General features: G+C 30.4%; 1 protein-coding gene across 1 annotated transcript; it reads left to right on the top strand.

The window, feature by feature from the left end:
- Positions 1-245: 245 nt before the first annotated feature.
- On the top strand, positions 246-12,650 carry LOC107446232 (uncharacterized MFS-type transporter C09D4.1). The gene is made up of 4 exons (XM_043040611.2): positions 246-381; positions 7,017-7,577; positions 11,802-11,980; positions 12,411-12,650. The coding sequence occupies exons 2-4, from the start codon at positions 7,151-7,153 to the stop codon at positions 12,633-12,635; spliced, it is 831 nt and encodes a 276-aa protein (XP_042896545.1). The 5' UTR covers positions 246-381; positions 7,017-7,150; the 3' UTR covers positions 12,636-12,650.
- Positions 12,651-13,461: the final 811 nt, after the last annotated feature.

Here is a 13,461-nt window from a genome sequence, read left to right as displayed (position 1 = left end):
TAAAAGAGTTATGACCCTATTGAATATTTTTACAGTAATTTTATTTCGAGAGTTGAATTCTCAACTTAAAATCAGAGTATCGGCTAACATTTTGTAACACTTTTATTGGATGCTGTTCTGCGGTTATGATTCGAAAAGGTACGTGTTTTATATCCCCGTTATAGGGTTGTAAAATTGCAATAACAATTTTTTTTGTGACTGTGTTTGTTGTCACACTTACCTCAAAACTATTTGTTGAAAAATCGAATGTTCACTGTACAGTTGGAAAGTTACCGTTACTGCTGTACTCATCGTAGCGGAATATTGCATTCTCAAACAAATAGGAAAAAATAAAAAGAAATGAAAAGATATGTTGTTGAAGCTTGGAAGGATAATACTAAGGTATGCTTAAATATTGTGTTTAAAAATATTTTTACGTTTTATCTTACTAATTAGGATAAATTAGTAAATTTTTAAAATAATTTTAATGAACTTATAATATTACTGTAAATTGATAAATAAATAAATGTATAACCTGATATAATGTATAAATAAATGTATAACCTAAATAAATGTATAACCTAAATGTATAAACCTGCTTTATAATAAGCTAAGAAATAATTAACTTTCTAAATGTGTAGATGTTCATGAGCAAAAAATATTGAAGAAAGACTGCTTAATAACAATAAAAAATTATTTTTGTGCACTAAAATAGTATAAAAACATACACTACATGGAGTTTTAAATTATTTTTACGGACTGTAAATTAAGAATTGAGTGAACAAATTTATTTTCCAATCTAAATTGATATTAGGCTAGTTTCTGTCTTAAAAAAAAAGGCAGATTAACTACGTAACTAGTTAGGGGAGAACTGAAAATTGTTTTAAAATTTGTGATTTCAGCCTAATAGGAAGACCAGAATTTCTCAACCTCCGATAGGAGGTTGAAAACTTCTTCTTAGGCACTACAGCCAGGTTACTGGTCAAGGCCGTCTCAATCAGTTTACCCCCATTTAGCTCGATGCTATATTTCTCCAACTATTAACTCCCAAGTCCTTTAACTACTTCTCTACTCTATCTAATCATTTTGACCTAGGTCTTCCTCTTTTTATTTTTCCCTCTGGTGTTTCGAAGGATATTTTTTTAACAGGTTTTTCATTGCTGTATCAAAATACATGTCCTAGCCACCTTATTTGAGAAATTTTCATCATTTTTATTTCGTCAGGTTCTTTGTATTTTGATTGTAATTTATGGTTGTAACGAATTCTCCAGGTTCCGTTTTCTCTTACTACAAGAAAAAATTTTCTTAATATTTTCATCATCTTCTGCTACCATCTTGAATTTATCGAGGTGGAAGAAGGGTCAAAAGGAAAAAAAAAACATTGCTGTTTTTCAAGTGAGGTTTTGTATTCTGTGTATTTTTTTTACGATGAATCAAATGATACCAAAATTAAGGTGTCCTAATTCGATGATGGGATTATAGTACTAATTGGACTAATTAGTGGAACAGATTAGGTATACATCTGACCTTTGAAGTATGCAGTGAGAAGTTCTGGATCAGAAATGAAACTCAGAGCACAGAATCCATAGTAATCATCACTTTTCTGTTATCGGCGTGCATTAACTAGCAAGTCTTACATTTCTGTTGAAAGCTGTCTTACATTTCTGTAATCATGAATTCAATTTTGAATACTACCAAATATGCCAAAATATGCAACCAAAAAGATACGCGCTAAACATGTTCTGGTTAAAAGGTGCATATGCTTCAAGTTAAATATTATTTGTAGTGGTAGGAACTCCAAGAGAGAGTGTATCAGCTCAGACGTCTACCACGTCATCCGAGCAATGATATAATGCTGATAAGAATGGATAACGAATAAGTATTCCAAATAAGTGAAATATTTAATAACCTCGTTTCTTGTAGTGGATCTTAAAAATTCGAGTTAATTATTTTAATCGAAACTACTAATGCTATATTGATGATCGCTGGGCAAACTAAAGCCCAGGGAATTTTATGATGATATAAGTCTAATTATAGACGGTCAAAGCTCAGGAAATATGACGAATGCGTAACATGCATAGGATGGCCGTCGAAGTAATGACTTATTTTTTTCAAAGATATTTGGATAGCAAACATAAAAAAAGATTAATTCTGAGAAAAAATACATAATTTATTTATTTTTTTAACAAAAAAATCTTTGCAAACTGTCATGTTATTAAGTTAATATCTTTGAATAATAAATTAATTTAATAACAATCGTGCTCAGCTTAATTATTGCGGTGTTAGTATTAGAATACATCAAAATAAGTTATACTTTTTATGGTATCTTTAACACATAGTAACTACATTTGTTAATTAAATTTTTTTAATGGTTAATTTTAATTAGTTCTCAAATGGAAATTTAATTAATTCGTAACTGAAAAGCAGTGGAAAAATTGGAGTACTGGTAGTAAATATTTATAAATCATATACGCATGAACTCATAATACAGTCTTTAAAAAAATATTTTCTTTTCACTGAACAAAACTGAATTGAGAAATATTAATTGAGTTACAGAGATTGAAAAAATATTCAGAATTTACTTTCTAATTCTGAATTACATATATTTAGTTTAAATGATTTAAGCCTCTAATTGCTTACTTCAGAAAGGAATTATTTTTAGTCGTATGTTTTTGAAACAGTTACTATAATTCGTATATTTTTCCCGATTAATTTTTTTAAGAACAGTATTACTCATTAAACTAAAACAGATTCAAAGCTGCTTTTGTTCCATATTTATAATTTTTTTCAATAGATTTATGGCTACAATGCACAGTGCGCAAAAAAAAAAAAAAAAAAAAAAAAAAAAAAAAAAAAAAAAAAAAAAAAAAAACCCGGACCACCCTGATTTTTTGGTCTAATAATCGGATCTTCTCATTCCAGGATTCAATCTTAATGGTTCAAAGGGGTGATTTCAAATATGCTAATTATTTAGTGAAGACATTTACGTACATCTATTAGTGGAGACATTTACATTACATAAATTTTATGCTACGAAATCAAACCCAAAAACGTTCTTTCTCTGAATAAACATACATTTTTATGGTGGATTTGGATTTTTGACCCCAAAATATAGGGGGTAGCCACAATCAGGGAAATATGGTCCCAATAGTTTGGTCAGGAGAGCGCTCCAAAGTTTTGACCCCTTAATGTTAAATTTACTATTTGCGTATTTCACGTTTCAAATACTTGCATCTTTGAGTAAACGAATTTTATAACTGTGAGCAAAAATTTTCAATTCACTTAAATTCTCGAGATATCGTAAAATACGCAAAAAGTAAAATTAACATTAAGATGTTCAAACTTTGGACCACTCTTCTGACAGAACTATTAGGACCGTATTTCCCAGATTGCGGCTACCCCAATAATTTGGGTGTCAGAAATCAGAATTCGTAAATTTTTTTTTATTTATTCATAGAAAGTACATTTTTGAGTCTTATTTCGTAACTTGAAATATTATCTGCACTAAATAATTAACATATTTGAAGTCACTCCTCGAACTATTAAGAATGAGTTCTAGAACGTAAAGATCCGATCATTAGATCAAAAGTTATTCAGAGTGGTCCTTTTTTTTGCTAACTGTACATGTAGTTGTTTTTCTCATTGAAGTATTGTTTTTATTACAAAATTTTCATGAATAAAATTTACAAGTATTTTATGAGTTTATGAGATTTGTCATTCATCTGTATGATAAAAGATATAATGCCATAAATATGCAATAAAATAAAATAACTACTTTTTTTATGTATGATTCATCTCGGTGAGTAATTAATTTTGTTATTCAGAAATTGAAGGGTTTAGGGCGATCTGACGATAAGATTTTCAAAATAACCAGGAGGTCGTTTTTACTGAAAAACAAGAAAAAACACAATGACTTTTAATGTCAGCAATGATGTCTAGGTATTTAGTACTTTAAACTGATATTTAGTTAAAATATTTCAAACTTAATGGGCACTTACCTGAAAATAAATAAACTCATTTTATTGTAAGTATACCATGTTTGGAAAAATTGTAGCTTATATAACTATATTTATTTAAAGGAAAATACCGTTTAGTTATTTTATACTCTTTATCGTTGCTAGTGCGTAGAGCTAATTACATTAATGGCTAAATATAAATAAAAAAATATAGTATTCGAATGTTTTTGACTAATAATTAGAATTAAAATTTTAAGTACTAAGAGTTTTCATTATTTTTAATTCTTTTGTAGATTTATTGTGGTTATTGGTATTTTCAGAACGAAAAATGTATTTTGAAATCTCGCTTTCAATCAGCTATTTATATCTGTTTACTGTTGGAGTTTTTCATTTTGACATTTTGCGCCCTTTTCATACTTAGTACTCTAGGAAACGGTGAAAAATAAACAAATTTTAACCTTAGCAGTCATGTATAACTGTTACAAATTCAAACCGGTTTGGAATAATTTGTGGCGTATATTTTCACTGGTATTAAAGGGATCAAGATAATCAAGATAACTCTTTTTAGTAAATTTCTAATCTAAGTTTTTGGCTTCTTATCCCTTCACTTTTCCCCTTTGTGTATCTGTAAAGTTTGAATAGGATTTTCTTTCCCGTCCTTGAAATTAATTTTCCATTGAAAATTGCTTTGCACATCTGCATGTCTTAGTCAAGGAAAAGAATTGCTGTTTCCGCAGCAATTCTTTTCCTTTAGCTTACTAGCTTGCTGTACAAACTTGGCTAATGCTGCCATTTCAGTTAGAGGGATAATTGCTGTTCTGAATCTCTTCTTCTGCAAGCTCTGTTCTTGTACTGCAAATTGTAGCTTCATTCTTATATTTCAGTTTCTAACTGATTTTGTTGATTTTGCATTTCATATATTGCAAAAATTTTGTTTACATGCACAGTGCGCAAAAAGAAAGAAAAACGGACCACTTTGATTAAATTTTGATCTAATGATTGGATCTTCACGTTCTAGAACTCAATCTTGATGGCTTAAGAGGATGACCGTCTATCGATGATCGATGACCAATTATCGTCTGCACTTATAAGCTAATTAATAAGTGCAGACGATATTCTAAATTTCAAAATCAGACATAAAAAAACGTACATTCTATGAATAAACATAACATTTTTTTTGACGTATTTGGATTTCCGACCCGCAAAATATAGGGGGTAGCCGCAATCAATACGGTCCCAATAGTTCTGTCAGGAGAGTTATCCAAAGTTTGAACCTCTTAATATTAATTATATTTTTCGGATATTTAGCTACATCTCGTGAATTGAAAATTTTTTGCACCCAATTATAAAATTCGCTTATCCATGATAATTTAACGTAAGAAATAACTTTTAGAAAATATTCATTAGTTTTTATTATTTTATTTAATAATGGCCAAAAAATTTTAAAGTGTATGGAATACAATTTTTTGCCTCATTTTAAAGAATATAATTTTACATAGCAAAATGCAAAATGTGAGCGAAGTCAGTCGAAAAGTTCCGGAGAAATTGAATTTCAAAAAAGTTCGATAGTTAAAATTCGATTACTCAAAAGCTATTCGACTGATTTTGCTCAAATCTGGTCCTTGAATGTCAGTGGATTTATAACATTGTAAGCGTAGTTTCGCAGACATGCAAATGTTTTCCCCTCTGAAAAAATTGTAACTGTTTTTTCCTCCTGCATTTTTCATAAATTACTTGACCAATCCTACGTAAGAAAATAATAATTATTACTCACTTTTATAAAGTGTAGAGTGAAGGATTAAGGTGAACTCGTTACAGCTCGAGGTACCAAAGGAATCTTTTTTTACTCTTCCCTCTTTGAAAACAATTCATCGTTTGATGAGCATACACAATGTTGTCTACGTTCGATGCAAGTTTTATAATTCCAGCTAATATAACTAAACTCAACTCGGCCAAACTTTTAGTAAATTGCACAAGGTATTTAGGTTTTTTGTTCGACCAAGGAAATAAATTTAACACCAAAAATACATTTTATAGGGCTCTAACGTTTTTCAAAACAAAAATGTTAACAGTTCTACAAATTTACTTTTATGATAAAAAATACTAGTCAGAAATAGTTCATTTCTTAAGTATAAATTTTCTTGCCCATGTACTCTAAAATGACAGCTTAGTGCCACTGTAACTCACAAAACACATTATTACACTAATTTTCTAAAAATATTATTAATTATTAATAAAACATAATATTAATTATTGCATATTTCTTATACGTGACATGATAATGATTTCTTAAACACAGCGTTACATTAATTAGTTAAGCATGTTTTTACAATAAGTTGGTGAAAATCCTTTATTTGATGTATCCTAGTAGCTCGCAAAGTTGGAGGAGAGTTTTTTTTTAATTCTTCATATCTTAAACTATTGCCCGAATATCAATATTAAAAAAAGTTAAAGTGAGTGCATCCATTCCAATACATCTGCTTACATATCTGAGTCGGTGTAGTAGGTTTAGTCTTAGCTTATTAATTCCATTGCTCGTGCTAAAGATTAGGTATCTGATCAGACAAAACTTTATCTGACCATGTCTTAACTCAGAATCTATTCTAATGTCATGTCCTCAGCAGCTTCAGAGCACACAGTTAAGCAACTGGGAAGGTTGGAGCGAAGGACATAGTGATCACTAACTGCTCTGAGATCTAAAATTGCAGTAGTTCATATGATGCATTCGGATTATAATTAAAAATGAATCTTAGACGGTCATCAGTATTATAATTGCATATTATATATTATTAAAGTAACCTTAGTGTGACGTTACAACCAAACCAAACCAAATCAAAACATTTGTTTTCTTGAACGGAATACAATATTTATTTACAAATACATTGCATTCCTTTCAAGGACAATATATACAAAAGCATACTTAACTATAGCAATCTCCTATACAACTTAAAATATATTTTATGCAATTTTTGTTGTGCGTATTTGTTTTTAAATCAACCTGAATATCCTTCTCAGATTTTGCATTTTTAATTATTAATTAACTTATCTATATAATATCTAAAATTGTGTTTTTCCCCACAGGTTTTAAAGAAATACTTACCTGGACTTTGCATGCCTCAACTGTTTGCTCGTAGCTGCTTCGTGTTCACATCATCCATATAATATTTGTTGAAATCATCCAATCTCTTTATACACAGTAATCAAGATTTACAAGCATGGCAGTTACCCTTCTTTCAAAAACTGCTCTGAACTATGACTCTCCAGATAGTCCGAGAGAAACGTCTAACGGCGTGACTTCTATAGCAACCATAGAGTTGCGCAATGTTAAAGAAGAATACAATGAATACAATTGCAATGAAGGCGAAATAGACTATAGCATGGAAGTGAAATCTTACAGAAGACGTTTTTATATGCTAATGCTGTATTTTGTGTTAGCCACTCTAGGTAGTATGTTATATCCTCAACACATAGCAGAAGCAAATGTAACGGGGTGTTACTATGGCGTTAGTCAAATTGCAGTGAACTGGACTTCTCAGATCACGATGCTAACATACATTGTTTTAATAATTCCTGTTTCGTTGCTAATGAATATATTAGATCTTCGATGGACCTTGATCTGTGGTTCAATTCTCAATACTACATGTAAATTATTTTCATCTATACTTGTTTTTAATTCATTTGAAGAGCTTAGAGGAATTAGGTTCAAAGTGACAATATTAAAAAAGTTGAGATTTTTCGGGAACGATCTTATTTAAGTCTTTTAACTGCAAAATATTAAATTGATTTTCAAAGTCTTTAAATTTCGAAGGTTTCAGTGGATGAAGGTATAAAGGGTTTCTTGCGTGGAAGAAAATTCCCTGTGCATCAGACAATTAATGATTTCCTTGAAAAAGTTTTTTTTTTCTTTTCTAGAAAGTTGGGTGGCCTATCACGACATCAAGATTGGCAACGCCATGTCACGACTGAGCAATTAAAATGAATGTTCCTGATTCAATTTTTCAATCCAGTGACCTTTAACAACCTGGTCGGCACTTTTTTTTAAAAAAAAAATCTTCACTATTAGATTTTTTTTAGTTCAGGTAACACATTTTAAAAGAAACAAAAGCAATCGAAATAATACTTAGAATTCTACTATTCGAAAATATGGGCCAACTATAGTCCGGAGGAAAATCTCCATAAGAGTTGGTTTGTAAATTAGCATTTGGGATTTTTGTTAATCGAACCAGAAGTAAAAATACATTTCATAAATACATACTTTCTCATACATTTTGACATTTTTTTTAATAAACGGTGAAATTTCGAATGTAGTTTTCGTTTACATATAAAAAAACTTAATTTATCAAAAAAAACAAAACGTTTTAGTTTAAAAAAAGAGTAATTTTATATTATATGCCTACACTAATTAAGTAAGATACATTAAATGAGCACCTTGTAATGTGTGATCTAGAACATGAAAATCCTATCATTATCGAACATTATTTAGATCGTTTGGTTTTTATTTTACCAACGATACACATGAAAATTATATTCCAAAAGGTAGTACTTGAACGGAAGGGACACTGCCTACCAATAAAAATCAACCATAGTAAATCATTTCTTATTTAAAGAGTTGGTGACAAAATATACTTTAATATTTCGCGAGTACTATTTTTCAAAGTATGCCAAAAATGCAAAGAATTAGTTAAGCTAAAAAAAGGAGCACACTTTAATTTGTAAAGTTATTTTACTCAGACTCATTAAAATATCACTTTGAACCCTTTTCCATTAAGATCTTTAATTTGCATTTCATTTAATTAGATTAATATTTATTCAAAGCATTTCAGATTATTTTATGTGACATATTTACAGAAGATTTCTCAGTGAACTAATAGGGTGTTTATTTAATTTCATCTAGAATTTACTTAGAATGTTTGTATGAAACTTATATAGGGTGTCTTAAACTGCTAAAAAATGTCTTGACATGAGAATCGAAAATTCTGATAAATAAGCGCTCACAAAATAGTAGTTCATATTGTTAGTGCTAATTTTTTTTAAATGGATGTAAATATGCTTTTTTAATGTAAAACTTGTTTAGCTTAACTTTCATGAATTTGTCATAAAATTATTTTGAAGGATTTATTTTGATAATCCCAAATACAAATTATTTGCTTATATATTTCAAGTGCTTTGTTGTCTACAATTGGATAAGTTTTACTTTGTGTTTAAAGGCAAAACATTATCTCGTAAACATGTCGGGCTTTAAGAGTATAAGGCTAAATCTTATTTTTAATTTGTTCAGTAACTGTCCTTGCATCAGAAAGATCCTGCGTTCGAATCCCGGGAAAGGCATGGATGTTTCTTTCTCTCTCTCTATGTGTTCCACGTCCTTTCTCCTTTGTGTGTGAATGTGACCCGCCCTATAAACGGGTTGTGGCTGTGTGAATGGCGTGGCAGAAGTCAAATTCCTGGCCATAGATGGTGCCACTGAAAAACAGAAGCAATCGCACCCTCATTGCCTAAGCAGGCATACGACAAAAAAAAATGTTCAGAAGAGCATTTTTGAGTACTACCTTATTTAAAAAAAATACCAATAACATGTTATTGTGCATTGTGCTGTTATCTAGAGCAATTTCTAAAGTATCTGTCTGGTAACTATCGTAAGCAACATTTTAATGAAAAATTGCCATTACTAAGAAAAGCATGGCCCCCTGCCCTTCAATTAATTATATGAAGGACTAAAGCAGTAGAAGCTCACCACTTAAAATTATCATATTTGTTTATTTGTGACTTTTACATTTTTATTTATAAATTTACCATTGACGAAATTAATTAAAAAGTAATTGAATAATTGTTCGGGAAGATCCTAGAATAAAATTACCATCTGTGGCAGTTTTCAAGAAATTTTCAAATGTATTTACCCTTTTAAACTAGCAGTGATGATATTGCTCCTCCAATAGCTTCAGTTTATACAAGATGGGCCAGAATTTGCTTCATATCTTTTTTATCCTGCCATCAAAAACCTGTCGATTTCGACTTTTATTGTAGATTTTTTCTTCGTTCATAGAGAGGTTTGGTCTTTCTAATATTGTTTCATTTTTTTTTGGCAGATTAAGAGATTTAGAAGATTTTTCTGAGGCAGTTATTTTAGAAAAACTTGAGTTTTTGGATGTTTGATTTAAGTCATCATGTTTCATAATAATAATAAAATTGCTTGAACCTATGGATTTATAAATATTTATTTTTGTTATGTATTGAATGCTTGCTGACCTCCAAAATTTTTCAAGGTTTTTAAAACGTGCTCTTGCTCGGATGGCTCTGTCTTTAATTTCCACATGTAGTTCTCCACTGTTGCCAAGGACAGAACCGAGACGGCATGTGAATTCTTATACATTTTTGATTTCATCATCATCAATTTTTGGTTTTCTTTAAAGATTATGCATTGGCAACATAGTTTGGAATTTCTTTTGATTTAGATGTAACTCCACTTTATTTGCGTATTCATTAATTAAGTGTGCTTTATTTTCAAGGTCAATTTTACTTTGATGACATTAGCGCAATGTCATTTGCAAAATCTAGATTTTCTAGGGAGGTATTGAGTCTCCATCTTATATCCCCTATTAAGTCTGCAATTGTGTCTCTCAAAATTCGGTCAATTATAAAGATGAACGGAAATGTGGACAGCACAAATTTTTTTTCTTTAAAACTCTAAACAACAGTTTTTACTTCAAAAAACAATTCTGCTAAAACTTCATCTTTTCTTCTTTTAATTAACTGCTATGATATAGATCTTTTATGAACCTTTTATATATTTCAAAAATATTTTAAAATGTCTAATAAAATGCAAGTAGTTAGGTGCTGGTTAGCAATGAGTTATTATATTTGATTGTTCAGAAAGTACTTTCGCTTTTTCCCAACAGCAGACTTATTTGTGTATTTTCACTTAATTGTGTCCAATACTTAAGTCACATAATCTTGGTATGATTTAGCAGATGATATAGCATAGCTTGATTGAGAGAAATCGATTCATTCTACGCAATAACTTTTTTTTGGTGCCCTTTCAAATATGGAAAGTTCGGCATATTTTACTCCTTTACTATTGAAAAGGTGAAAAGGCTGTTCAAGCATGAGAAAATTATATGATGCGTATAGAGAAGATGTATTGACAGCTCGCCAGTGCCGAAATTTGTTTGCAAAATTTCTATCCAGTAATTGTGATGCTGAAGATGCACCACGCTCTGGAAGCCAGAAGTTGATGAAGACGCAATAAAGGTTTTAATTGATGCAAACCAGCAAACAACAACTAGTAAGATCGCAGAGATTAAATTTAAACTATTAAGATTAGATTAAGATTAGATTTGAGAGATTAGATTAAATTTCGAATTCGACCGTTCATGATCATTTTAAACGCCTAGGCTTAATCTTAAAGCTCGGCGTATGTGATTCTAATGTTCGTACGAAAAGAAATTTGTGTCGTCGTGTTGGCGTCTGTAATTTGCTACTCAAAAGTCAAGAAAACCATCCATTTTTGAAGCGCGTCATCATTGGTACGGGAAATGGTTTGTCATTGACTTGAGATTATGGAGTAAAACAGGTGAACTGGCTCAAAGCGATGGAGATCAAGAACTATCTCGATGAATTTTTAAGCCAGTGAGCAGCAAGTATTTTAGTAGCGTGGAATCCTGCTACTGCCAGAAAGATGGCAAAAATTTTAAACCAGAATGGACAATATATCATTCAATAAAATATAAGACTATCAAAAAACCGTTTTTCATTTGAAATTAAAAAAAAAAATGAAATTACTTTTTGAACAATCCAATGGTAAGATTTAGAAATAAAAGTTAAATTTAAATCAATGGATTTAATATATGGATTTGACAATTTTTTCAGCTGTTTCACTTCAGTTTCTGGCACTGAAGCCAGATGGGTTTCCATTTGTAATGTTGAGCTGCTTCTTCGATGCTTTAGCCAGTGTGTTCATTATTGGAATGAGTCCCTTCTTGGCTGCAAGGTGGTTCCCCGCGAACGAGATATCTCGGGCATGTGCTTTTGGAGTTTTAGGTAATGAAGTAAGTAGCAATTTGTAGTTCTAAATTCATTACTTAAATATATACTTTAATCCTAATAAATCTTTTATAGGACAACTTATTAACTCCAAAATTATACGTCTTGTAGACTTGAATTAGATTTTGTTCAGATAGTGTAGCAACAGAAAATCTTATAAATTTTGCAAAATATAGCTTAGAAATATAATCCTTTTAAATAATTTCATATTTTTGATTCCATTAAAATCTATAATTATATAGATTTATTGTGAAATTTAATGCGTCATGAAATAATATAATTATTGGTTTTTATTGATTATTTTAAAAGAAAAAACTAAAACAAAAAGGAAATTCTTCGTCAATTGTTATTTATGTCGAATTTCTTACTACTGCCGATTTTTGTGTGTTTTTCTGAATGATTCTTTCTTGTTTTTTTAATAAATTTCATTTTCAGATTGGTGTGTCATTTGGATTGATGTTCACACCCTTATTAGTCAGCACTGACTGTAGTAACCCGCAAGAAATTGAATCGGGCAAAAGAAATGTTGCTTACGTCCTAACAATTTTAAATGCTGTACTGCTAATCATATTGTATTTTAGTAAGTATAACTATCAATTCTTTAAATATAGTAATGAGCTGAGTTTTCTCCATATTAAAATATTACGTCTTCAAGCATGAAATTTGTAAAATTTGCAGAAAAAGACATAGTTGGTTCATATTTTCAGACATTAGGAACTATTTCAGTCATCAAACTATGTCATCTCTTTACATTTTTACCTCGCAAGCGGTAAAATTAACCTGGTCCTACCAGGTTGCCCTGGTCGGTGTGAAAAATCCTGCCTGACGATAATCAATGTATTCAGAAAGGCAGTTTTTTGCTTTTCGATTAAAAAGTATTCAAATTTAGAACGATGTGGTAGTCACTGAGGTCTAGGTCCAGTGTTGCATGGAGGATGATGATGTTCCAATTCTTGTAATTTTACCATTGTCATTTGTGCAGTGTGTGATTTGACAATATCAAGCAATAAGACAAGAGGATATCTTTTCGCCAATCTCTATCTGTTTAAGTTTTTGTGACCAATGAGCCATGTTTTGTAAAATCATAATGGATTACGCCTAGGCTAGAGCACTGAACATTCACCATCAGATTTGTTTGGTTAATATTATGCTTTGGAGTTTGTTTTATTGATTCATCACAGTTCAATCAGCACTTAAGTCAACTAATACTCTAGCCAAATACACTGTTAATGCTTCATGTGATCTACGATACCGTAGTTTTGCGTAAGAACTTATACTACATAGTTTAAGATATTTCTACTACATAGTTAAGAGGCTTGCTTCTACTACATACTACATAGTTAAGATGATGTACGAATTTAAGATGTTTCATTTTCAATAAAGTAAATTTTTTAAGAAATGAATATTCTTAGAGCTCATGGTAATTTATTTAAGTTGGTGAAATTTGCAACACTTCTACATTCGAAAAAATGATAAAATTTTAATC

Source organism: Parasteatoda tepidariorum, chromosome 3 (genome assembly GCF_043381705.1).
Source record: "Parasteatoda tepidariorum isolate YZ-2023 chromosome 3, CAS_Ptep_4.0, whole genome shotgun sequence".
NCBI classification, from domain to species: Eukaryota; Metazoa; Arthropoda; class Arachnida; order Araneae; family Theridiidae; genus Parasteatoda; species Parasteatoda tepidariorum.
Note: the sequence above shows the minus strand (reverse complement) of the source record. Positions and strands in the feature narration are given on the sequence as shown.